Source organism: Schistosoma haematobium, chromosome 2 (assembly GCF_000699445.3).
Source record: "Schistosoma haematobium chromosome 2, whole genome shotgun sequence".
Taxonomy (NCBI): domain Eukaryota; kingdom Metazoa; phylum Platyhelminthes; class Trematoda; order Strigeidida; family Schistosomatidae; genus Schistosoma; species Schistosoma haematobium.
Genome location: NC_067197.1, coordinates 15962225 through 15987808, shown reverse-complemented (window position 1 = coordinate 15987808; position 25584 = coordinate 15962225). Strand labels below are relative to the sequence as shown.

General features: G+C 35.8%; 2 protein-coding genes across 5 annotated transcripts in view; both read right to left on the bottom strand.

Annotated features, from left to right (window-relative positions):
* The window catches only part of ULK2_1 (Serine/threonine-protein kinase ulk2), a 63461-nt gene extending 60303 nt beyond the window's left edge, over nt 1–3158 (bottom strand). For 2 of the 3 annotated variants that reach the window (XM_051214440.1, XM_051214441.1), the window contains exons 1-6: nt 2823–3151; nt 2691–2786; nt 2612–2653; nt 2505–2574; nt 2285–2473; nt 1018–1091 (exon numbers count right to left, since the gene is read on the bottom strand). In XM_051214440.1, the coding sequence (XP_051067615.1) occupies nt 1018–1091; nt 2285–2473; nt 2505–2574; nt 2612–2653; nt 2691–2786; nt 2823–2912 (561 nt within the window). In that variant the 5' untranslated portion in view covers nt 2913–3151. Of the gene's footprint in view, nt 1–1017; nt 1092–2284; nt 2474–2504; nt 2575–2611; nt 2654–2690; nt 2787–2822 lie in introns of all 3 variants that reach the window. The other variant, XM_051214442.1, reaches the window with a different exon arrangement.
* A 2882-nt stretch (nt 3159–6040) lies between these two features.
* SYVN1_1 (E3 ubiquitin-protein ligase synoviolin) lies at nt 6041–22865 on the bottom strand. 2 transcript variants are annotated; one of them, XM_035732312.2, is made up of 11 exons: nt 22647–22865; nt 22519–22611; nt 22331–22483; nt 22248–22296; nt 22112–22215; nt 20230–20478; nt 16382–16798; nt 14942–15083; nt 13802–14093; nt 10760–10794; nt 6041–9382 (listed from the first exon to the last, which is right to left on the bottom strand). In XM_035732312.2, the coding sequence occupies exons 1-11, from the start codon at nt 22773–22775 to the stop codon at nt 9273–9275; spliced, it is 1773 nt and encodes a 590-aa protein (XP_035587620.2). In that variant the 5' UTR covers nt 22776–22865; the 3' UTR covers nt 6041–9272. The 2 variants fall into 2 exon arrangements, with proteins under 2 accessions (XP_035587620.2, XP_051067612.1); XM_051214439.1 differs by having other exon boundaries at nt 6041–22215.
* Nucleotides 22866–25584: the final 2719 nt, after the last annotated feature.

The following is a 25584-nucleotide window of genomic DNA, read 5'->3' as shown; positions in this document are numbered from 1 at the left end:
ACATACATACATACATACATACATACATACATACATACATACATACATACATACATACATACATACATACATACATACATACATACATACATACATACATACATACATACATACATACATACATACATACATACATACATACATACATACATACATACATACATACATACATACATACATACATACATACATACATACATACATACATACATACATACATACATACATACATACATACATACATACATACATACATACATACATACATACATACATACATACATACATACATACATACATACATACATACATACATACATACATACATACATACATACATACATACATACATACATACATACATACATACATACATACATACATACATACATACATACATACATACATACATACATACATACATACATACATACATACATACATACATACATACATACATACATACATACATACATACATACATACATACATACATACATACATACATACATACATACATACATACATACATACATACATACATACATACATACATACATACATACATACATACATACATACATACATACATACATACATACATACATACATACATACATACATACATACATACATACATACATACATACATACATACATACATACATACATACATACATATATAGTACAATACATTCTGCAGAAAATACACGCGAATTCCTGTAAATATATTTCGAGAACTAATAAGAGGCTTACTAGCATCTCACGTAGCCATAAGCTCAAAGGGTGAATATCCTAACCAATGAATTACTTGGACAGAATTTTGTAGGAGCAGGCAAGGATAATAAGAAGTAGACTGATAAATAACATAGCGCATGATAGTCTAAAGTTTCATACACAACCGTAAACAAATGAAAAAAATACCTAATTGCATAAAAAGAAGCGGTATATACATATTAATGCCCAGAGAGTGGTATTTGCAAACGATATCTAGTCAACAGTCAAGAGGAAACTGACCATATACATAGGTGATCCACACATGGTTACTGCCATCATCCCATCTTGTAAAAATCTAGCGAAGCCAAAATCCGCTGAAATAAAAGGAAAAATCGTGAATAATAAATGATCGAGTTTATACAGTTGTAAAATTGTGTAAAAACCATCTATATATAAAGGTACACCAATGACACTGAGTGGTAAAACCCGTAGCTTACTAATAAAAGCCTTATAACATGAATGATGAAAACTCAAAAAGTATGGAGTGAATATTACCCTGAATTCCGCAAGAACATTATAATGTCTTTGCGCACTCTTTATTTATTTGACAAACAGAGAGGTTAAGAAACATTTACAAAAAGTTTCGAATCGATTGATATCCCTGTTATGGATAAATAATTATATTTGTATGACACTGAAATGTTACAGCTAGATACATTAAACTAATGTCAAGTTTATTATCAGTGTTTTGGGGTGAAAATATGAAAAAGGTAACCTTTTGAAATTTACAGTCATAATTATTTATGGCTAAAAGCTTTAAAAATCATCCTGCTGCCCTAGTTTGGTGGTAAATTAACACTCAGCATTTGGTTTAACTAACTCCTTTAACTATATATATATATATATATATATATATATATATATATATATATATATCAAAATAGATATGGATTCTGATTATAACAACGAAAAAAATCATTATTATTGGAATGAGTAGCTAAAGGCAAGAAATTCATTGAGGAAAAGAATGAATATATGTGTAAAACCGAAGTGACTGTTTGATCGACTATTGAACAGACATACAATGAAAATGACAACAAACTTGGTAATTTATGAGTTAGAAACTTTCCTAGCTTCTGCCATTAACCATTGCCGATCACTGGTCTTGGTTAAACATCTTACACATTTCCAATTAAGCTACATTACCAATGTAAGATATTCAAGTATACACTTTGAACAGACCAGTTGAGGAAAATGAGAGTATAGGGGTTACTGATGTTCTGATAGCGTAAAAAGTGGTTAACTTAGATAATCAGATATCTTAAAATTAGTTGCAGAAATTTATGCAAAGAAACCTAATCAGTTAATAAAATCCTAGAACTCCATCGACAGATGTGACTAAGATATGTATATAAGGGTTTAAGGTTGCTGCTTAATCAGTACAGAGAACATACGAGTCGATTCACACAATATATTGCATACCGAAAAAAATATTTACAAGAAATTCATTGGGAACATGAATAACTTTGGAAAAGAGATGAACACAATAACCAAACGAGGTTCTTACCTAGCTTGAAGGAGAGAAGATAACCAGGAATAGAAGTGACATGATGACCACAATCCCTACAGTGGCTCAACAAGATATTACCCGGTTTCAAGTCTCTGTGCATAAAACCTTTCCTATTCATAGCGTCCATAGCCGAGCCAATCTGTATTAGGAAGTGACGGATTGTATCCTCAGGCAAAGTGCGCTTGGCTAAGAAATTAAACAAGAGATATATGATTACCCTGTAAGTATTCGGAAAGATCACCACCATTGCAGTACTCCATTACCAAATAGACTCCACTGCTAGAGATCTAAGAAAGCAAAAGATTATTAAATATCAAAACATACACTGTGATCATATAGTCGGACGATATTTTCGTGGTTAAGGTCCTTAATTTAATGTGGGAGGTGACACATATAAACTCACTTTTAAAACACATATTTCCTTGCTGAGAAGCGTCTTCGACTTAAGGACATTTTGATCTTTCAACATGATTTTTATTGCCACAGGTTCCTCTGGATTCTAAGGGGGAATGCTAATAATAATTATACATCTTACATTTTTAACTCTCCCTTTATATACGATCGCGAATGCCCCATTACCTAGAACATCCGCTGGATTGTATTCATACGCTCCCAAGCTGATCATATTTTACGATGAAGTAATTTAGATGGTGAAATTTGAGATACAAAAATTAAGTAACGTGACTATGTTGGAAGTTTTTTGACTTCTAGTACGTTGATCTAATTGATAAACTCCAACAACTGGTATATATTAAGATTATTAATAAACACCACATGCCACTATTACACCCTGAATTTTAGAAACCCTGTCACAAGTCAGCTGATGACCGAAAACTTTGAAACTGGCTCTGAGTACAACATTCAATATAATTCAAATGGTTCAGATGGTTCTGGATGGAATAAAAGAAGCTTTCGCTTAACGGGCTTCCGTATCTGGTAGCAGTGGACCTACGATACCTTAAGGTAGGAACCTAGGTATATTAACGATAAAAAATAAAATGAAAAAAGTTGGTAAATCATAATAATATACTATCCTTAGTCCTTAAGAATACGTCACGTTTGTTATTGAAGGACTCCTGGACAGTCGCTTGCACTAGCTCAGACGTCAGCGACTCCCAATATTTCATTACTCTTTAAGTGTAGAAGGTGTGTCTACCGTCTGTTTAGTCTTGGGAGACTTTAATGCCAGAAAATTCTTTCGACCATAAACTGGCTGACGTGGTTATCACATTCGCTCTGGTGCATCATGTGTAGGAAGTGGATAGTTACGACCTGAACTCCGAGTCATTTTCAGTGGATCTCATATTAACCAATTATGAGGAAGACGTCACAAACCTCCATCATATCCCATCCCTAAGTAAAAGTGACCACGCAGTTTTAGTCTTTGACTTCCATATAGTTGTATCAGCTCAAGCCATACCGAACGTCTAGAAAGCAAATATGCAAGATATTATGCACTCAGCATTCTCAGAAGATTGGAAAACAGAACCAGAGTCCCCCATTGAAACGACTTCTGATTTATGCAGATATTTTTACATAAAAGCCACTGCAACGCACATACCTTGAACTACATCAAAGGGTCCGAACAACTCTCCACCATGAATCATTAAAGAGAAACTGAATAATCACTGTAAAGTATCAAGAATGTGGGAGAGTTGGAGGTTAGTTTTTTCTGATGAGATGAAATCTCATGTTCGGGAAGCTTGAAATACTTGTGCCTCAACCTTTCGCTTGTCAAGAAAGTTGTGTGAAGAAAAATTTGTCAGGTAGTCTACGGAATACTGTAGACGCTTATACTCGTACATAAACCAGAGGACTAAGGGAAGAGGGAATATCCCAGCATTATAGGAAGACAATAGTTCATCATCATTAGTAGAAGACGATCATGTTAAAGCTGAAGTATTCTCAAATCACTCTAGCAATCTACATGCTGTAGAGATGCCTTCCTTTTCAGTTTGTACACACATTGGACACTATGATCATCAAAGAACTCCATGTATTTGATTTGATAGACGAGCTAGATATAGGCAACTCAACGGACTCAATGAAAAGCATCCTAGGTTATTAGAAAACTAGCAAATTGAATCGCGGATTCTCAAAGTATATATTTTATTATATCTGTAACACAGGGTCGATCTCCAAAAGAATGAAATGATGTTATAGAATGTTCTATCTTCAAAACAACTAATAGATGCATATCTGAGAACTATCTACCCATAAGCCTAATCAGCATAGTTAAGATATGTTATTTTAGTGTCTCGATGAAAATCGGATTCTTTCTCAATAGCAGCAAGGCTTTGAAACAATTAATTGATGTTTCAATAATTTAGTAGCTCGTGAAAGATGTTATGCTCCTAGTTAATAAAAGTTACCTATAGATGCAGCCTAAAATGACTTCAACTAGGCTTTTGACTAAATTCCTCAAGAACGAGCGTTATACAGGTTAAGTCGCATTGGAATTGGAGGCAATTTATAAATGTGCACGGATGAATCAGAGTTGTCTAGTTAGATAAGTGCATTTGCGTGCAGTTTTGGAACATGTTTTATTCCTCCTGTATGTAAATGATACTCCTGTTACCATATCACCGTTGGTTTTGGTAGATGCTGATGATATCAAGACACGGAGAGCGACAAACTATCAAGGTGATAGCTAAGGGCCTCATTATGACCCGGAAAAATTGTCTTAATGGCAGTTGTCTATAAAGGTTTCCAAGTGTATTATGATGCCTATTGGTCACCGTTGTGTCCTTGATCTGTCTGCCCACTTTTGTGCAGAGGATAACTTGTCTAATCTTGATCAAGACCTTGACGCGTTAGGCTGACTGGCTTAACCTTGATGCTCGAGTTCAATGTGAGATCGATTGCTTAGGGTAGAGAGACGAAAATTATCATATCACCTTGTTTGCTGACAAGCACGCGAATGAGAGAAGACAAGTCAACTGAAACACAACTCCATTTATTCCCAATTCTGATCTGGTTCCCGATTTTAGATTAGTGTAAAAAGATATATGGCAGTGAATCATACATCAAACGAAAACTTATGCTCTGTAGAATAGACCAGGGACAAAAATAAATGTTAGTATTTTACAAGCTTTGAATTAAATGAAATAACGTCCCGAAAAATAGCTCCCACAGTATTTCTAGGCTTCTTGTTTCTTTGTTGACATCAGTCACCAAGGTGCAGATACATACACAGTGAATGACATCGAGCTACCTTTTGTCCAGACATATAGTGACCGAATATTCATTCTTAGTCAATACCTTAAACCTACTGCACACTGCCTTGCAATAGCCGTCCAAGTTTTAAGAGCCCTATGGCCAATACGTAGGACCGATACCCATTTCGATGTTAAAAGCTTTATGACAGTTTTACCGTATCCTTACGCTCTAAACTTAAGTACTGCAAACACGCGGCTAGCCCCTGTCTTAAAAGAGGCAGTAGGATGTAGGAAAAGCCTCAAAGAACAGCATCTAAGTTAATTTCCGGAATCTCAAGGATTCTGTATGATGTTATACTTGCTAAAAAAAAACCTTTTTCCATTGTTAAGTAGAGGAAACAGAGGCGATTTAATCACCCTCTTTAAATGAATTAGAGATAAATCCTCGCCTGAATTAGCAAGGACACTCTGAAAACACCCACAAGCCCAGAAAAATTACTTGTCAGCTGACTATCGGCTATACCATCGAGTCATCATCGAGTGGCATTCATCACCTCAATATGTGTTTAAGATTCTATTCGCCAACATTTTCAAAAATAATTTGGATCAACTGGGAGACCACCATTGCCATGACAAACACAGGTCACTTAACACTCTGTGCTTTTCAAACTGAAATTGAAACTAATCAGAGAACATCAGTAATAATCAACTACAGCAGATAAAATTCGTGCATCACAAAGCCTTTTCGGAATCCCGAAAGTAGAAGAGGAAGACCAAAGAACACATAGCGTCGTGAATTGGAGGCAGACATGAAAGTACGAGTTAAAAATGAAGACAACTAAAAAGGTCTGTTTGGGACAAAGTTGGAGTAAAAATATTGATCGACATCTCATGCTTCCACGAGAAATAACAGAAGCTTTTTCGCCAAACCATCCACTAATACCTAACATATCTGTCTTGTAAACCAGGTCAGCAGACGTTTAAGTGTTTGCTGGATATAATTCAGACCAAGAAAAACTTACAATCATCAATCAGTTCATACCACTAAGCTGGCGTATGCATTCCTCTTGTCCATTTCTTTCCTACCCAAGCAAGCCATTTTTATGGTAGGATTTCATTCGTTTGGTGTGGAAACCAAAGGAGCAAGATTACTTGGCCACCTCAAAGGGGCAATCCAGGCTTGAGTAACTATGGACTTGAATTTCACGTCAGACGAGAACAATATTACGGTTTGTATGTTGTAGACTCGCTAAATACAACATTAGCTCCCATGACTGAACTTAAAATTTTACTTAGATAAACACCACCAAGTAATTTTCATAAGTCAGGACGGAGTGTCTGTCCCTGCTGATTTATATAGCAGTGAGGGGCTATTTCAAGTGTATTGTATGTTTGTACTATAAGGTCTGTCAGGAAGGAAAATTGCGTTGAATTTCAGATATCGTCGACTTTGATTAGAAATTAGTGAAACGACAAGTTATTCCATTCTATTTGATACTAGGACCTTTATTACCTTGCACGTCCTATATTGTGGTGCGGATGAGCTATCAGTTGATAAATATGCACGTAGTAGACTTAAGTCAGGGAGGCAATCTGGTTAGATCAACATGTGACCAGCAATGGTGTGTGCATTGACTAACAGGCTGGAAGAGTATCTTCAACAAAATTACACATTCGACATCTACTATGGGAAGATATTATTACACCTGAGATCCTCAGCTCTTCTAAATGGAATAAAGTTAAAATTTTTCCATGAAATTATCTCAGCAGTCGCATAATATTCATTTTTCCCATTGTCACCAAATAACAAACCGTCCAGCCGTTTCGAAATATCTGGAAATGGTCTATTGAGCAATCAATGAAATCTTTAAAGACATATCAGAACAAAATACTGAATCTGAGTGGATTTGTCCAATATACTTGTGAGCAGCATGTGAAACACTTGTCAAATGGTTTGAGAATTTCACCCCCTGTACTACCTATTTATCTAGGCAATAGAACATATGCTTAGGTCGAGCACCGTACTCTTCAGTAGAAACGTAGGCGTAGTAGTAAAGCCTATGTCTGAAAGGGACATAAATCTACCTTTCAGCTCCGTTCAAATTGAAGCATTTCTTAACTTCGTATAAATTTCTTCAGATGTTCACGTACAATACTGGTCGTTTTTATGTGTACGTGATTGTTCACCAATAAGAGATTAAATACACATCTTTAGAGTACATTTTCTTGTTGAGCCTCGTTCGATGAAACTAGGTAGGATACGTAGCCTTTCTTCATGTTACACCTCGAACCGGGTGTCTGAGAAAATTTTTCTGACTCAATTCATATCTGGCTTTGATCACTACTGTTGCACGACGGGGTCAGCCTAAGCGTAATATATGAAATTAAATAGGGTTTAGATTTTATGGTTCAGTCATCGTATGTCATAAGTCAGTGTAGTCCCAAAAAGTAAACGGAACACTGAGAATTCATTACTTTCTCGGTAACGAACAGAAAAAAACAGATCAAAGACACGTAGTTCTTAAGTTTACATACTTTGTAAATTACATGTTACCTCAGTAAATATATCTATTTCACACTTAGTACTATCCGTGCTAGTGACAAACCAAAACAGTGCCTCAATACTTCACAAGTGCATAGAGTCAGAAACACTGTGGTCAAAAATATAAAACGAGGTACATTAGAGGTAAAACCATTCAAATTAAAGCTTGAGTTGTGCCTTTAGCCACATCATTTGATGACTAATGGGATCACATTTTACGTTCGCGGGAATACGAACTATGAGTTAAAAAGCCACAAGAAAATCGGCACAGGACTGGAATATGGAAAATTTTTTAGTCAGCTCACAAATAGCTGCCAGGGAAAGTTCCCCATAAAAGTACACTTTTACTTACGTTTGAAAAGAGCAAATTCATAGATTTCAAGTAAACTACCAATATTTAAATCTTAGGATTCTTAAGAGGAATGCTGGTAAGAAAAACCACAAGTATTCAGAGTTTGACAACGCCCACACACGTAACACCTTTACACACAAAGTATGCCAACCCATTCATGTCAGAAGAGAAGAGGTTGAGAGACATATCTGGACGGTTATCGATATCTCGGGAGGCGTTTGATCCAAGCTCAGTCAGTCAGCTACAACGTAGGACCGGGCACATATATGTATCGGTCCAAGTAACCATACCTCATTAGCACACCAAGATGAACACCGAATTCATAGTGGTTAATTCAATGGTGGTAATATAAAAAAGAAGGATTGCATATAAGGATATAGTAAAGAAATAATTAGTTGGTCCAAGCTAGCCAACGAATGTAGGAGATATGTAGCACGGCGTTCCCACTCATGATCTGGTGCTGATGAGTGACCAAGCACCTCCAACTAGATGTGTCCATTAAAACTGAGGTCAGAATCAAATGTCGAAGACTTACAGAACCATACGACAAAACTACATCAAATCAATTAGTTCTGCCTTGTCTAAGTGATCTATTAAACTATTGTCTAATATTACACTAATCCCTGTAATTTATAAAAAAAAAGTATACGTACATTGAACAAAACCATATTACTAATTATAATGAAGAGAAATATCTCACATTCCTTGGAACATAACAAGTAATAAAGGCGAACTATTGAGACTACTTGAAGACAGAATATAACGAAACAATATTACATCAAATATAATTTAAATTCTGAAATATATAGAAAGCCATTCGTTTTATTTAAGAATTCTGAAAGAATACATGGCCACACAGAATTCAACTTACACAAACTAATCTCAGAATAAACTTAGTAATACCAAAGTTAGGTATATATAAATGTCACAAGATCAATTGGACACATCATTAAGTTCAGAGTTAGACTTTGATGTGATTTCTCCACACGAGCATTCAAAGTGTTCTAGTCTACGTTTACGAACTTCCGTAAATTCCGAGTCTTCTAGATACAAAAATACAAATTAAGAGGAAAAAAGGATGAAATGCAGGTGAAATAAAATATTGGTCCAGTTGGTTTATCATGTTTTAATGTAACGCCAATGACTTATGATGTACCACAATGTCCTTCAATGAACGTGAGAGAAACTTAAATTGTTAAATATAATGGCGGAAATTTGGAACTCCTGAGTTCAATCTTTGACCATATAGTAAATACAAACTGAAATTTATGGAACCAAACCATGCAAGTACCGATACTTTAAAGATAGATAAATCGTTCAGCAAAAACTTCAGATTTGGTTATCAGAAGAGCTAATCGAAAATTCACGTTCTTTGTCATTAAAAGCCGTTATTTTCCAGATGAATTCGAGATCCGCTTTTAACTATGCAGTTAAAATAAAGAAATATTTCCAATAACAAAACTACCACGATCAACATAAAACACAAGACTAGAGAACTTACCCCCAAAATCTAACACATCATTGCTACTCTAGTTAACCCAAGCTCGTTAACACCCTAATAGTTCCAATTCAAGATTCTGATAGGAGAATACCGGTGATAAAATATCTGTACTCATTCTCGTCATTTACTTTTAAATTCCATACCTTACAGTCATTTTGAAAAATAAAGTAGTAGATTGTGTGACTGTAGTTTTTTCCTGATGATTGTTCAAATGAAGCAAATCGATGCCTTTATATTCCTACTAGAAACAGAAATATCTCCCAGAAACCATAACGGAATTTATTTAGATTAGATTTCCAATGAACAGTTTTTCATTATTCTTAAAAAAGACATAGAGACTCAATTTCGAGATTACGAAATTCACATTTAGAGGCTTATTCTTGAGGAAACACTGAACAATAATTCCCCTCTATTTCTTCATGTCTGAAATTGAGAGGAAGATATAAAACTCATTTTACATAATCTTAACTATGATTGAAACCTAATTGACGTTTTCGTATGAATTATTTTTCAGTTTTAACTAAGCGGTAAATTAATTTGTAACTATTCTCTTTATGTTGTAACGAAGAGGTTATCCAATCCTAAAGACTAATCAGTCCTGGTGGTTTATGCCTTAGTGTTACATTCACAGTTTCAGTCATTCATTGTGAAAGCTGTTTACTTCCTTGTTGTTTTCTAAGATAACTTCGTAAAACATTTTTCCGGGAAAGTTTTTTTAGAACTGAAACATATCATTTTCCATTCATCATATGTAAGAAGAACAAGTAAATAGTTTTAACTCAACTACATATTTAATCATCATGAAGGCATCTGAGGAATGGAAAGGAATGAGAACAAATTTCTCTTCCATAGCTTGAATATTAAGATGCCAAGGCTGTTCCATTAAAAAAATCAAAACTAGAATAAGAAGTTTACTTACCTGATGCAAGGGGACTCTTACCATCCGAGTCTAACCTGAAATAGAATGAAATGTTAGTTGAAAAACACATAAATAGCAATCATGTAGATTTGCTATCATAAAATAGTGAGAACCAGAAATATTAGATCACCAACTAAATGGCAGCTACAATGAGGAACTAACACTGACAGTTATTGACACCTCAGAGATTTCGTTTTTTGAACCAGAATCTTTGCCTCATGTGAGCAGATTGATTTTGTATCTAGACAGTCTCTAGTGTAAGAATTAAACTATAAGAAAACCTCGGACCATGAGACGAAATACAGAACTTATTTGAAAATAATCTGTCTACTGACTAGTCAGATGATAGGTAGACACATGTGGTCCAGATATTAGAAACAACCGACATAATGATGATTTTAAATGACCACTGAGCCACCTGGTATTAAATCGGAAACATTATGGGAACTAATATGTATAAATATTATTCGTCACAAAATAAAAACCAAATAAGTTTACTGGGATGATCTTAAGGTGAATGCTACAGAACACACATGTACTTGGGTTTCCATGGTACTCAACAAAAAATAACTAAAATAAAGTAATATTTAATAAATATCCATAAAAATACGAATATATCACTGAATATTTCCAACGGTATTAACAAATCACGTAATTTCTTACAACAAAATCCAGTAATCAGATATTTACATTAAAGTTCACAAAAATTAGGCTCCAAATTGAAACTAATCACTTGAGACAGTTTATTATCTCTAATATGTATTCATCACGGAATATGTAAATAAACAGCTGAACCAACTCACGTGAGCTAACTTTAGAAAAAAGGTAGGTAACCGCTTAGGTTGCATGACCAGAAAACCATCGTGATTGGGTAACTCTCATGATTAAAAGTTCAAATTTCATAAAATATGTTCCAATTAAACGAAATGTATGACTTTCGGGACATGACATGCAAGAATGAGAAAACATGAAAACTGTTTGCATTGAAGTATTGTGCACTCCATCATGTATATACAAACTAACAAAACAATAAGTCAAGGTTGTCATAGACTGGAGAAAAAAAATATATTAAATAACCACCAGAACTCACACAAACACCAGACATACATATTTCTTCACCCTTCTAGACTTCAATAAAAGGATATAACCAACACTACAGGGGTGTTACACTGTGAAGATGCAAATTACAATGCCATTCATCAATTTAGATTTGAGTAATTTGCTTATCATTGGAGAGTAAGGCGATATTATTATCATGAGCAAAGTCAAAATCTTCTTTTGAATAACAGGTTTACATCAAAACCGTGCACTACCCTGAGGAAATCATTGATGACAAAACTGAAGAAAAAATGACCATAACAGAGAAGCCCACTTAGGGGAATTCTAGTATTTACCCAGCTGTTCCTAGCACCAGGCAACTACATACTCCCTCTAACTTAGCATTAACACCTGATCCACATAAGGGAAGTGAACATAATTTCCATGGTACAGTCACCAGATCACATGTTCGTGGACTGAACATGCAATCAGTCATGACTCAACATATAAATAGAACACCAGAATAGTACATCAATAAGTATATTCAACAATACATTTTAAAAGTTAGTGTAGTCCACAAATGGGTAGCATTTTGCAAACTTTGGTTATCGAGTGTTCAGATCCCAAAACAATCTTAAAGTTACTAGCGTGTAGTTTAATTTCCACAATTTTGAATTAGTATCACCTTTTCACCAAAAAATATCCACGTTATGTGCTGTACATTCTTGCTACTATCAAATACACTTTTTCCTTACTGGTTTGCAAACATTTAATTAGCAATGTTTCCACACCATAAACAAAGCTGTTTATTAGCCGGATAGAGATTGGACTAAAGCATGTTACATGTAGGATTGTGTTGGACAAAGCTGATTCACCACTTCCCAGCCAATTAGCGGATACTCATACTTGAAGACTCTAGAATCTTCTTGCGTAAAACTATGAATATACGAACGTTTTGCTTATCGTGATTCTTAATCCCATTCAATCTTGTTTATTTAAGATATAATTACGTTCCTGTTCGACCGTGTTCTGATTTGAGGACTAGTCGAGTGGGGTAACGTGTCCGAGTGCTAAACAATAGAAGTAGCTGGGTCGCAATAAAAGAGATTATAACAGCGTTATAGCTGTTTACTTGAATGACCTTTGGAAAACCAAACAAATCTCACCACGAGTTGGACTTTTGTGAGGATTAACTAGGACTGAGGAAGAGATTAAGTCCTTTCCGTTCATCCTTCATTGTAGTCCGTGATACGATTTCTCGACCATGTCCCCAGGATCCATTGGGTTTATGAAACATTTAAATCTTTCAAAGTTCCTGTCGAAAATACTTCTTGTATTAGGGTTACCGGCTAGAAGTGAGAAGACTATATACAAAAGCGGTTACATGACCAACCACCCCAATATGGGTACTTTCATCTCACAACATAATGACTGACGGTTTTGACAGTTTTTCACGGCAAACGAACAACTTCTAAGAACTTGTGTAACAAGAGCAAATAATATACTGTCAATCAACATAATGTATTGAATAACTGGCAAAACAGTTTCTAATGTGAGATGAAACCATCAGTTTCCACGTCAATTAACAGAGCGAAATGCTTCAAGTTGAACAAATCACTAAGGAGGACTGAATATCTAGCACTGTTAGTTATTCAAATTCAGGAAGACACACGGATGGGACCAACTAGAAATGAAACCACCTAATATAATACATAGACTGAATTTTACATACAGAGCATAGAAAAAGAAAGAGTGACTTAATTTTCAGTGAACAATATCTGTATCAGTCGTAGCCTATAATAAAACAGAATGAAAATATTTTAGAAGTCTATTCAAAAACTAGTTCAACGGGACTATACAAAAAAGTAAACATAGATTCACATTGGAAATTGCTTCAGTAAATGAAGCAGTGTGTTGGGACCAAAAGTCAGACGGCTTTGGTAATCGGGAGATATAGTAATCATACAAACGGAAACAATTAAGGTGAATCAGAAAACTGCTTACTGAGAATTTACATCACTACTTGAGGCTCCCTTTCCTTCATTATTTGATCCCACATCGTCGGTGTTGAGGACAGTGTTAATAGAAGTAATAGGTTCTAATTCACTTGGAGGAGCGCTAGCCGCATTGAGGTAAGCATTCATTTGCAGGACAGCTGCATTCAACAGTACATTTATTTGACGTAAAGCGGTGAAACGGGCTTCAGCACTGGCACGAAGACGAGCTTCATCAGTTGATTCAGGTGGTCCAGAGGGCGGTTCTGGCATAGGAGTATTTCCACTAGAGAACAAGTTACCTAAGCGGAGTGTGACACAATGGTTACATTAATGAGAATTGGTAGGTAGGAAAATGAGCAAAGCCTAGTTTACAGAATACTATAAAGTTACACAACGTACTCATAGGCTAAGTAACATTCCAAATAAAAACATACCGTGCACTAATTTAAACTATATCTTTCGTTTAAGACGATCAGTGATCATTCTTGGCTTTTTAAATTAATTTTTTAAAAGTCAGAGAACAATCAATCACAGTCATGATTTTACTATCCTAACAGTCAATAAGTTCGTAAAATCACATAACAGGCAGACAATCAGATAACACCCTTCTTACTTAAAAGGTCAAAAATACAAATATAGGGGATATATACTTTACTGCTTCGAATTAATCGTCCATGAATGTACAGTGTCGATGACAGATACCCAAGATAGAATATGCTTCTACAGAAAGTTGAGATATCTAAGTGAAAACAGGTAATTTAAATCTTCATGTGAATGAAATTAGCAAATACTAATAAAAGTTGTCTCGAAAACCAAATGGAGCTGAGTCTGTCAGTCACTTTTTACATATTTTGTTTTAAATATGACTGATTATAAACACAGGATCCCGATAGTGCAAGATACATTGACAATATACTTTGAAAGTTGGATAGTCCAAAATTACAAGCAGAATGCATTAAGATATTTATTACACACATTACAGTCCACTTTAGCTGTTCTAACATCAAATAGTATGAATGTAAAAATAAAGTAAAAACTGAGCTTGCGAGATCGATATCGAATTAAAATGATATACAACATTCAAACTGTGTGGTTATAAACAGAATGTTCTGTTAAAACAGTGTAATAGACAATCCACCTAACTTACCAGGGTATATTATAGGCATCCCCATAAAGGGTGGTATGTATAAAGGAGGCACAGACGGAAAGACTGTCTGAGCTTGTGTAGTTGTTGAATTATTATTAGGAGGAATAAATGGTGGATAAAACGGGAATGCATTGGCAGGAGGCTAAATAACAAACAAAATATTGAACAGTAACAATATGTGATAACACGAACAATTACTTAATCGATTGGAGAGCAACTGGTCGCCTGTAACATGTAATCACATCCTAAGTGACTATATAACTTGGCCAATTAATTATATTTATTGATTGTAAATACTTAATTGCATGATATTGTAAATGTGTTCACACAGTAAGATATTCACCAGTTAATGTTAAATACTGAACAGCTAAAATTATATGAAACTGACTGTATATAAATTATATAAAAATCAGTGTATTCGCGTATCTCCAGTGTCAAATAAATCCATATCAGAAGTCCTTGTGCTTTCACTAAACGTCGTTGGATTCGGGGTTTTCAGTACTAGACACAAGTCATCTAAGAATTTCCGCGGATATAACAATGTTATGTTGAAAACGAAAGTATAACTAGGTAAACGTAACCATGTGCCACCTCCCCAAACAATAACAATTTCAACTATTCTGTAAATGAAAAACAGGTGTCAAAAGATATTAAGGAGAAATCTTTTTAATCCTTGATTAAAGAATAGAAGCTTAGATATTTGTCGAAATTAAGCAGGGAGGTATCTATAAATTAATCACCCCAGCCTCGATTCTCTTCCAGAAACTCATCCAGTTGAATAAAATGTGAATCTACATTTCTAATGACTTACATATATTCTGCCTTACCTCACTAAAAGCCCCAATTATTTTCACAAATTCCAAAATATTATTCCAGAATATCCTCTCTAAATGAACCGACCCTAGATCTTAATCACTATGCAACAAATTTACTTTTAAATAGGACAGCCCAATAATAGACTTCGTTCTTATTAGTTCATGTGTCAAGCAAATATAGCTTTCATGCTCCCATGGTCTCATATCACACGCTAGTGAACAGTATAATACTAATTGGTCAGCAAATAGGGAAAAGAAATAGTTAATAATTAGCACAAAATTCCGTGGCTTAAAGCAGACTAAGAAGTCCTAAATTTAGGGGGACCGAAACCGAGAAGCTAGATAAAAATTTGTGTGCCCCACTTTGAGTCACATTGCATGCAAACATTGGAATAACTATACGTCTGCGCAAACCAAGTTCAGTAACGTTTGAACCTGTGGCCCGACGGCCCTAAACCAAATCCCATACCTATTAAGTTATTGGTCCACTTAAAGTAAAGCGAATTAATCTTAAGCATTTTATTGTTCCTATATTATTATTATCATTATGTTTTTTAGTTAGAATTGTTCGCAAAGAATGGGTGACTTGTCACCATAAGTCTGAAGGTCAACTGGTGAAGCTTACCATCCATGGCACTGATAAGTTTTGATTATTAGCTGCAATAGATGGTGTCGCAGTTGAATTAGATGGACCAGAAGTTGTTGAGCTCTCTGGTTGTGTATTATTGGTAGTTGCTGAACGATGAGGTTGTTGTCGCTGTCTTTCTTGCACTCTAGCTTCACGTATGACATCCATTCGACAGGTTGGACAAGTCTGTTGACGTTGAAACCACGAACGTAGACAACCAAAATGGAAAATGTGAGAACAAGGTAACCTTTTAAGAGCTGAAGTCCCAACCGATGGTATATTATCTGTCTGAAGATTCATTTCTTCACGACAGATTATGCAAACAGTATCTGAGGAGGAAGCCAAATCATCTGGAGTGGCATCGCGGAAAACTGTGTTCATGTATCGAATGGCACGACGTGACATCAACATATCCTTTACATAAAGGAATAATCAAAGGATCTCACGTTATATTATACTTACAGTAATCACACATAAAACTGATGATAGGTGATAATGTAAATGAATGTAAAACCTTATGTCTCTTAAATAAGAGCTGATTACGCAAACGGTATTATACAACGAATGAGCACCGTATTTACTGTTAGGTAAACGTCAGACGAAATCCTTTCTTGGTGTATAATTTTCATAGGGAGGAATACGGATGAGCCTGTAACTCCATAATTATTATGAACATAGTAGCTTTGATGAACTACTGTTACAATTGTCATAACAGAAAAGGGTTAAGAAAATTGAAACGTATCTCACCAGTAGCTAGTCTGTAAATAAAAGCTAACACCCACGATTGTTAAATGCCCAAGGATATATTACCACAACTGAACAAACTACTTCTGTGAATTTGGTGTTCATCTTGTTGTGCTAACGAGGTATGGTATCTTGAACCGATGTACATATGTGCCTGGTCCGACATTGTAGCTGACTGACTGACTGACAAGAATACACTGAGATAATTGGTAAGAATTATTTTGAGTGGGGAAAATATTTTACAACAAACAAACTCTAAAGAAAGAAATTTTAGTTTAGTTCCCATGGTTTCGGCAGCAATTCAAGCGCATATTCCAAAAAACTGCAACTCTTCCATAACTCAGAAGCATATGAGAACCAATCAAATCTGTTTTTGTAAATCCCATTGAGATTAGTTTTCACTTAGATTATGCACTGTCAGTGTCGTATATAAGGTTAAGGGCAAAGAAGTTTTTCATTACTTTAGGTAACAGTCAGATGTACAGGAAAAAACTCATTTCGATTATTTATCAAGAACACGTTTATGAACACGGCTTGCAGCTACACTTTGAGTGAGGGGTGGGTTGGGCGGAATTTAAACCTTAGATCTACTGGAAGAAAGATGGTTTCCTTGATCACTAAGCACCGGAATAAAACAAGATTAACGAACAAATATTGATAACGTTTGATGAAGGTATAGATTTCATTAACAGATCTAAATCTTGGTTATTGAGTTAAAATTTACCTTAGAAACACAAACAAAATATTCAACGAGCTGTCAACTTGAACCGATGCATATACATGGCAGGTTCTACGTTGTGAACAACTATAAACTGACCTACATAATCTTACTAGTTTACGGAAAATCGAGTGGGCAGTGCTCATGAGCTTACTGATATGAGTATAGAACAAAGCAAAAAATACATATGTTTCCCAGCTGAGATTATTCGTTTTCGTTTGTACACTTTTAGATGTTCATCACATTAGGTTTGTCTGACTTCGGTATGTTATTTGGTCTTCTTGTGCGGAAAATATTAGCTGATGAGACAATTACGTATGTTTCACACTTGCAAATGTTATTTATCACCAGTCAGTCACGACGTAGAACCTGTACGCATGTACATTGGTTCAAGTTGCCACACTCCTTTAGCACAGAAAGATGAAGTTGTCAGGCCAAATCCCAAAATAGTGACAGTCTTCTATCGAGCCCCTTCAACGATAACTAATGGCAATGTGACCTACTGCAGTCCATTGATAAGTCAATTACGGAGGTTACCACGTGAGACGATGTCTCTCCCTGTTTTTGAAGTTTGTGTTTGCCAAAAATAGATGGTTATCTGAGCATAGTTGCAACAGACGGTTGGCATTATCTGTTCGCTGAGCCGCAACACCTTAAGATCCGCCTAAGTACCTTTCGGTTCGGTTTAGTTTACCTAATTGAGCCCTGAAATCACTCGCTACTATCACTACATTAAGGCTTTTGTTTTTTGAATGAAGTTGGATAGCTTCCTATAAAATTAATCTTTAACTTCATCAGAGCTGCAATCAATGGAAGCGTAGACAGAGACAACAAACAAGCAAAGGCGTGTATCCCTATCTTTTCGAGTTCTTACTGTCTCGTTTAGCTGGACAGTGCACAAGCGAATATCTATTGGAATCCTGTCTAGGAGATCCTCTTCTACTTTAGAACTCAATGTTGTATATGCACCAGCGAGGCCTCGGAAAAAATGGCAGTGAGGTTTTCAGGTACTCGGAAGGTAAATCGTGCTGTTTGTTCACACTGATAAAGTGAGATCAAATGAATGACTGTACTTGTATCCTGTATAGGAGATTCGGAGACGTAGAAAGCATCAAAAGTGAGATACTAGAGTCCTAGCTAAAGAAGACTGTTTCCCTATCTGACACAAGGTTCGAACACTTAAAGCTCCAACGTTTAGTTTAGAGAGTGGTTTTAGGAGACCAGCAATAACATTTTGTGAACCCAAATAGTTAGTATTGGTGGCGCATGATGATAAAGATAAACGAGGTCGGAAGAATTAAGGGGTGAGGAAGGGATTCGATCATCAATAAGATGATCTCGGATGCTGATAGAAGTATGAAGGCGGTTGTCCACACTGCTGGAGGATATTTCTTCTTGAGAGGACTGAAAAAAGTTAAATTAGTAGTGTTCTTAGCGACCTGAAAGCGTGACGCATAGCCCGAGAGACAACTGCTTGTGGCTGGTCGTGCACAGCCTTTTTTAGAAAATTTTCGGTGTTAGATCCCCACTTAAAAATGCCTTACTGCTAGATACGGAAATCCATGGGGTAAAATAAGATGTGACAGCCCCTTCCATAATGAGAAGGCAGCATCGCTGCAGATGCTGGTTGTCTGATGGAAACACGTTACTGGTGTCACACTCCTCTACAGTCAGCAGTACGACTTCACCCTCTGACCTTAAGTTTCTACTTTTAGTCATACCGCTCTCCGACCGACCTGCCTGTCATAGTAGGACCTAAAGAAACATGTGTTCCAGCCAATATAGCTTGGATAAGTCCACGATAGGCAAGCCCGACTAACATGTTAAGGTAGTAGCTACGGTCGGGTTATTTATCACCAATTTCATTTCCAATTGAAATGAATTCTTCATGTTTTGGGAGTCTGGACTGTGATTTTTATCAGACTGCGTTATTAATATTGTGTAAGTAATAGTATTCGAACAACAGTTAGTAAAAAAATCCCGAAAAACTAATGATAGTATTATTTCAGAGTCGACAAAAGGATCCCCAACAACAAATTATGATGATATCTTTGTAATATTTATGTACGATTGTTTTTAAATTTGCAATAACAGATTGAGCGTATGGATCTAAATGTTTAACTTATTTTTTAACATTTATGCCTTAATATATTGAGTTTTTCGCTTGTATACTGATAAATCTAACGCAAACAAACATATATGCAAGATCTTTATTGAAGGTTAAGAAGAATAGTGTTCAGCGACAGAATGTACATGTTTTGAATCACGAGGTGAAACTGACCAGAACATAAAGACAATTCATATACAATTGTGTTAGTCATACATGTAAGAATGTATAACCAAGATCACGAATACTACGAAATCTTTACAGTCAAAAACTTACTCGAATCGCCTTTTTTAGTGATCTGATGCTAAGATAGATAGGTCGCGCGATAAATAAAGGAAACGGATGTAGTGACCACATGATGAACGTAAACTCAACGTACACAGCCAAACGAATAAATCCAATGAGAATATCCACATATAAGAGATACGTAGCTTTCTTATTCCAGGAATGTTCTCGCATAGAGTCAATCGAATGTAAAATATAACGTACAGTAGTCGATAGAAGACTCAATATTAAAATGAAATACTGAAAATATTTAAAAACAAATAATCCAGTGTTAAATTAAACCTATTTAAACAAGTCGCTTGCATGAAGTACATAAAAACACTTAGAGTATAATAATAGAGAATGGATTTTCTAAGTAATACATCCTTATTGCTTGCCTATGATGACAGCTGTACTATGTCGTCAGTAAACAGTGAGTGAAGACAACAGCCCAATCAATCTACGTCGAACTTAAGAATATGGAAAACGCGGTACTACGCTGGATATTATGGTTGAAGGGAAGACAGAAAACTTCATAAAAAAATATTTTGGCCGTCTACATCGTGTGTAATATTCATGCTGTCGAAATAATATCTAACTTATTGATAGAACTCTACCTAATCGTGAATTAATTTAAAACATTCAGTTTGTAAAAACATGGAATAGTTTAAGTGAATATGGAACTATCATAAGAGTAACAAGATGTTTTGGATTTTTAAAAAGGTGAGAAGTGAATTTCCAACACTGTGATTAACGGTGAGTTATGTGATGCACGATCCGTAATCAGTGATCATCAACCTTTAGAGGGCTCCAGACATGTCAACACTGTACCATGGTGCAAACGTAGTCGACAGTATGGAAATCTTAATGACTTATTTAACCTTGAATGAAAAATGACGTCATAAATTACGAGAAAATAACTTCAAAACACCTAGAACTACTCATTTTTAAAAATATTGGTAATAATATATTCGGGAAACGACAGTTTGCATGACAGTATGCAGGTACGATCAGGTTGATATGCATTCCATAATAGTCTTTTACCAATACAAAACTGACATTACATAGTGCCTCAAGTTAGCTGGTAATTGACAGTTAGATTTTGCCAATTCAATTAGTTCCAAACTGTTTGACGGTCTAAATAATCAATGTACAGTTGTTTCTTCAAAAATGTCTGATCTACGTTTTGAGTACTGGAACATTATCTCTAGACTCCTACATAAACATTTAATAGATTAGTTAGTTTCTACTTTATAAAAACAACAATAGTCTTCATTTTAATCTTCTTTGGGAACCAATCAATCATTAAAAATCCCTTGTAGATTTATTCGGGGGAAATATTCGGTTAGGACGTACCACTAAGATGATACTTTAGATGGAATATATTGTTTCCGTTCGAAAAAAAACTAGCAATAGTTACCATACTGCTTAACAATGTTTAGATAATCAACAAAATTAAAACCCTAGAATCAATAAGCGTGCAAGACTATAGGTGTTTAACAGTCTAGAATGTCAGGCAGATGCAACTATAACAGCGGCCCACTTTGAGCTCTCAATCGGCGGTTGCAGATTTTATAGATCATACCACAAAGAAAACATTTTCTCACAACCCATAAATTCAAGGTAGGTTTGACTGAATTCTGACAACAATGCTTCCTACGTCTTATACCTGTCCCGCTAACTAACGCAAGTTACGGTAGACGGAGACGTGGCAAGTACCAAAAAAAAAAACAATTATCTCGCACAACTAATCCGTTTGATATATCAGATGACCATTGGTACATACCCAGTATGACAGTGAAACTTAATACACACAGAACCTGCTCACCTATTCAGCCAAAGTGTACAATTATAGACAAATGTAAGGTATGAACAAAGTTAATAATATTCAAACCTCTATCCCCAAAGCCAAATGTACGGATATTCCGTGTGTAGCTGGCTTCCAGTATGCTGTTTTGATGAAATATACGTCCACCAGAGTTAGAAGAGTAATAAGCACTGGAAAATAAATTGTTAAAATATAAACCTACTCATTGTTCGAAGATGAAACACAACACTAATGACAGGCGATCTTTCCATCTAAAAACCGATAAGAATTATTAATAGACTTTACATAATCGACCCTTTCTTCAATAAGCCAGTGAAACGCTCTGACAAATAAAAGTATAGCGAACAAGAACAGAAATTCGACTCCCAATTCGTTCTGGAAGAAGGCAAAAACCAAGCACATGTCGAAGAAAGCATACCATGACTGTGAAACAAGATTCTAAAGACGGGTGATAAATCACTAGTAAAACTTACATCTACTTCTGCTCTTTGAAGTCGACCGAAGAAAGCATATGTGAGTGCTTTTACGACCAAGAAGAGTATAACAACACATTGAAAGAGGAGGATCTAATGGACGTTTAAGACATTTCAAAAGAGCTTACAGAAAGGGATGGCTGATTATTGGTTAAGTACACAACAGTAGGATAAAACTGTTTTTTGCGGTAATAAGTGTTCGTTACGACGATGGATGAAACAATCAAACTTGCTGATGCAAGAATAGCGTACCTCATCCTCAAGGTCGTTACACGTAGCACGACCTTGAGAAAATTCAAAAAATATTTTGGATCTGAGCAATAGTGTTATAAGCAATATATCAAGAAACTCTTAAAGTATGTCTTCTATCATGCTCGTGTAGTACATAGCGATAAGTACCATTGTGAACGGATTCTAAATTTTAGTGGAATTTACCATTAATTTAAAATAGACTTAATAATTTGTCCGTCAAATTTTGACAAGTCTTCAGTAGTAAGGAGGGGAGATTAGTCGACCTATACTGGTTTTTTTAATTCGTAACAATGTAGAGATCAAATCCTGCTCTAAATTTACCAACGGAAAGCGCCGATATTACATCTTTTGTATAGCATTCCAGTAATCTACCACTTGATGAGAGAAACGGAACTCCAGACGTAAATGATTCCATCTGCCTCTTTTAATTTCCTTAGAATGTGCTCCCCGATGGTCAGTCATGAATAAAATGAAATGATAAGACATGTCAACACCAAAACCATCTTTCAGTATGCGCTAACTCAGCACTCAATAGCGCCATAACCTGCCATTATTTAACGGAAATAGGTTGAAGCGTATCAGTCTGTCTTCATTAGTTAGACCGAAGAATTATTTCACCACTTTTATCCCTCGCCGCTTGGCTCACTCTAGTATATCGTTTTCTTACTTGAAACTATGGCTCTCTGCTTCATTCACAACGTCGGGTTTAGTACCCTAAACAATTCTTCGTTCAAGTAGTCAACTGACTTACGAATAACCCATAAGGCCCTGAAACCTTCGGTAGCGGTAGCCTTACGACTACTACCAGGTCTAAAGTGTTTGCTCTTTATGACTCCTAGATCTTCATGTTTTATTAATTCAGGTAATAGAATTTCGCTTATTGCGTAGTGACATGAATGGTCGCAGATATGTATTTGCATCACTAAATTCATGTCGAAATTGACTTCTAATGACCACTCATACATCCACTCAACCAGTGAATTTATTTCATTGCTAACATTATTCTATTTGACGTATTGTATAAGAGTCCATAAATCTTGATATAATCTGCAAACAGTATAATAGATTACTCTGCCACAGTTTGTAAGTCATTCACATGAAGTAAAAGTCGAATGAGACAGAGGATTAAACTGTTGTGTGGCGTTGAGTCATGGTTGACTATGATCACCACTACAGGAAGACTACGTGCCAGTTAACCGATAAGATCCCCAGTAGGCCAAATATGAGAAGGCAGTCGATGGCTGTAGTCGAGATGTATTTGTTGGCGATCTCGTGGTATCGAAAGGATACCGAGATTGTGCCAGGTTACAAAAAAGGTTACTGAGCGTAACCGAATTCGCGCAAGGTCACAAGCAGCGGAAGAATGTATGGTCTTGGCAAAGTTAAACAAACAAGTACAGTAAAACAATCACAAGTACAATTGATTATAATAATAATCGTTTCTATTAAACCAATCGTGTTCTGTTGATAAAAGTTATTGACTACAAGACCCTGCGGAAACTTGCTTTTTACAGATTTCCATGTACATGAAGAGCTGTTTAACCATACTGATTGTCTCTTTATGCTATCTACGCAAATGCTTTGTTCAATTCACTTGTAAGAATAGTTCAAAAGTCACAAACACAATGCGATGAGCAGAGTAGAACCTGAAGTTCCGTCTTTGTTGATAGATTCTTTAGAAGCTACCGAGATGGTTGCTCTTATGGTTTTCATGTAGTTCCCTCCCGACCTATGTCACTCAGTACTTTGTTGGCAGTGATGAGGCCTGCTTTTCATCCCATATCATAAAGAGACAACATTTCGATCTAATGGGGATGAGCCCGATTCGCCCCTCATTTCTCAGTCTCGAAACCTATTTCTTTCCGTATTTCCGTACAAATTTCAAACAGCCACATTTCATTAGAATGAATGCAAATTTTGAGTTTGAAAACGTTGATAGATTCAGGATGTTTGGTGTCAAGGAAGGTCTAGAAATCAAAGGACCTTACAGTCAGCGAAAATCTCAAGGTTTTGCCCTAGTTGATGTGACTGGATACCACAAGTGTTCAGCATTTTTTTCTTCCGCATATTAAACATCTATCATATGCTCATTAAAAAGTTATCATTACCCAGTATGTGGTGTAACATCAATTTCCTGTGCTCTTTTCTGAACATGTTAACCCGTTTCTCCAAGTATGTGTTTTTTGCGGCAATAACCAATCATATACCATGTAAAATGTCATCGATAGACGAACCCATCAATAATAAAGTGAAACGCCCACCACCACATCAACTCCCTTTGGGTTCATTGTAAAAGAATATTTGCTTTGTTGACTCATTTTTCCTATTCCCTGGCTACTGTTCGGTATGTTATTTGCTTCTGTTTTTCTCCGTATTAGTAGACCGTACTGTTTGCTTGTACACTAACAATGTTAATTTATATTTTAGAAATAGATAAAGTTTGTCTAGCCAAAAAGCTTGCTTGTTCTGAATTTGGCCGAGCCAAGACTCTGTATTCGACGGTCTAGGGAATAGCTCAGAATTATACCTGTAGGAAATCGCTTCCTACATCCCCTTTCATTTAAAGTGAATAGTTGTTTTATCTTTCTACTTCAAAATTCACTACAACTTTTGTTCGCGTAAGATTCGCAAAAGCTACCACGTCTTATGTTTTGGTAAATGTTAAAGTTTACCCACCTCCACCATTTTTCAGTACTTCACAAATGTTTAATCCTGTGGTTACACAAACCTCGAACTTTCTGTCAAGACTAATCTTTCATAAATATTTAACACTGATACGCGCTGGTGTGAACCGTAGCTGGTGTAGATTGACGT

Coding starts and splice junctions, on each gene's coding strand:
- SYVN1_1 (XM_035732312.2), bottom strand. CDS start 22,775: ATGAGGTACGCTATTCTTGCATCAGCAAGTTTGATTGTTTCATCCATC. Junction 22,484..22,518: donor TTCAAAGAGCAGAAGTAGAT/GTAAGTTTTACT, acceptor ACCCGTCTTTAG/AATCTTGTTTCACAGTCATG. Junction 10,795..13,801: donor AGTAGTGATGTAAATTCTCA/GTAAGCAGTTTT, acceptor ATTCTATTTCAG/GTTAGACTCGGATGGTAAGA.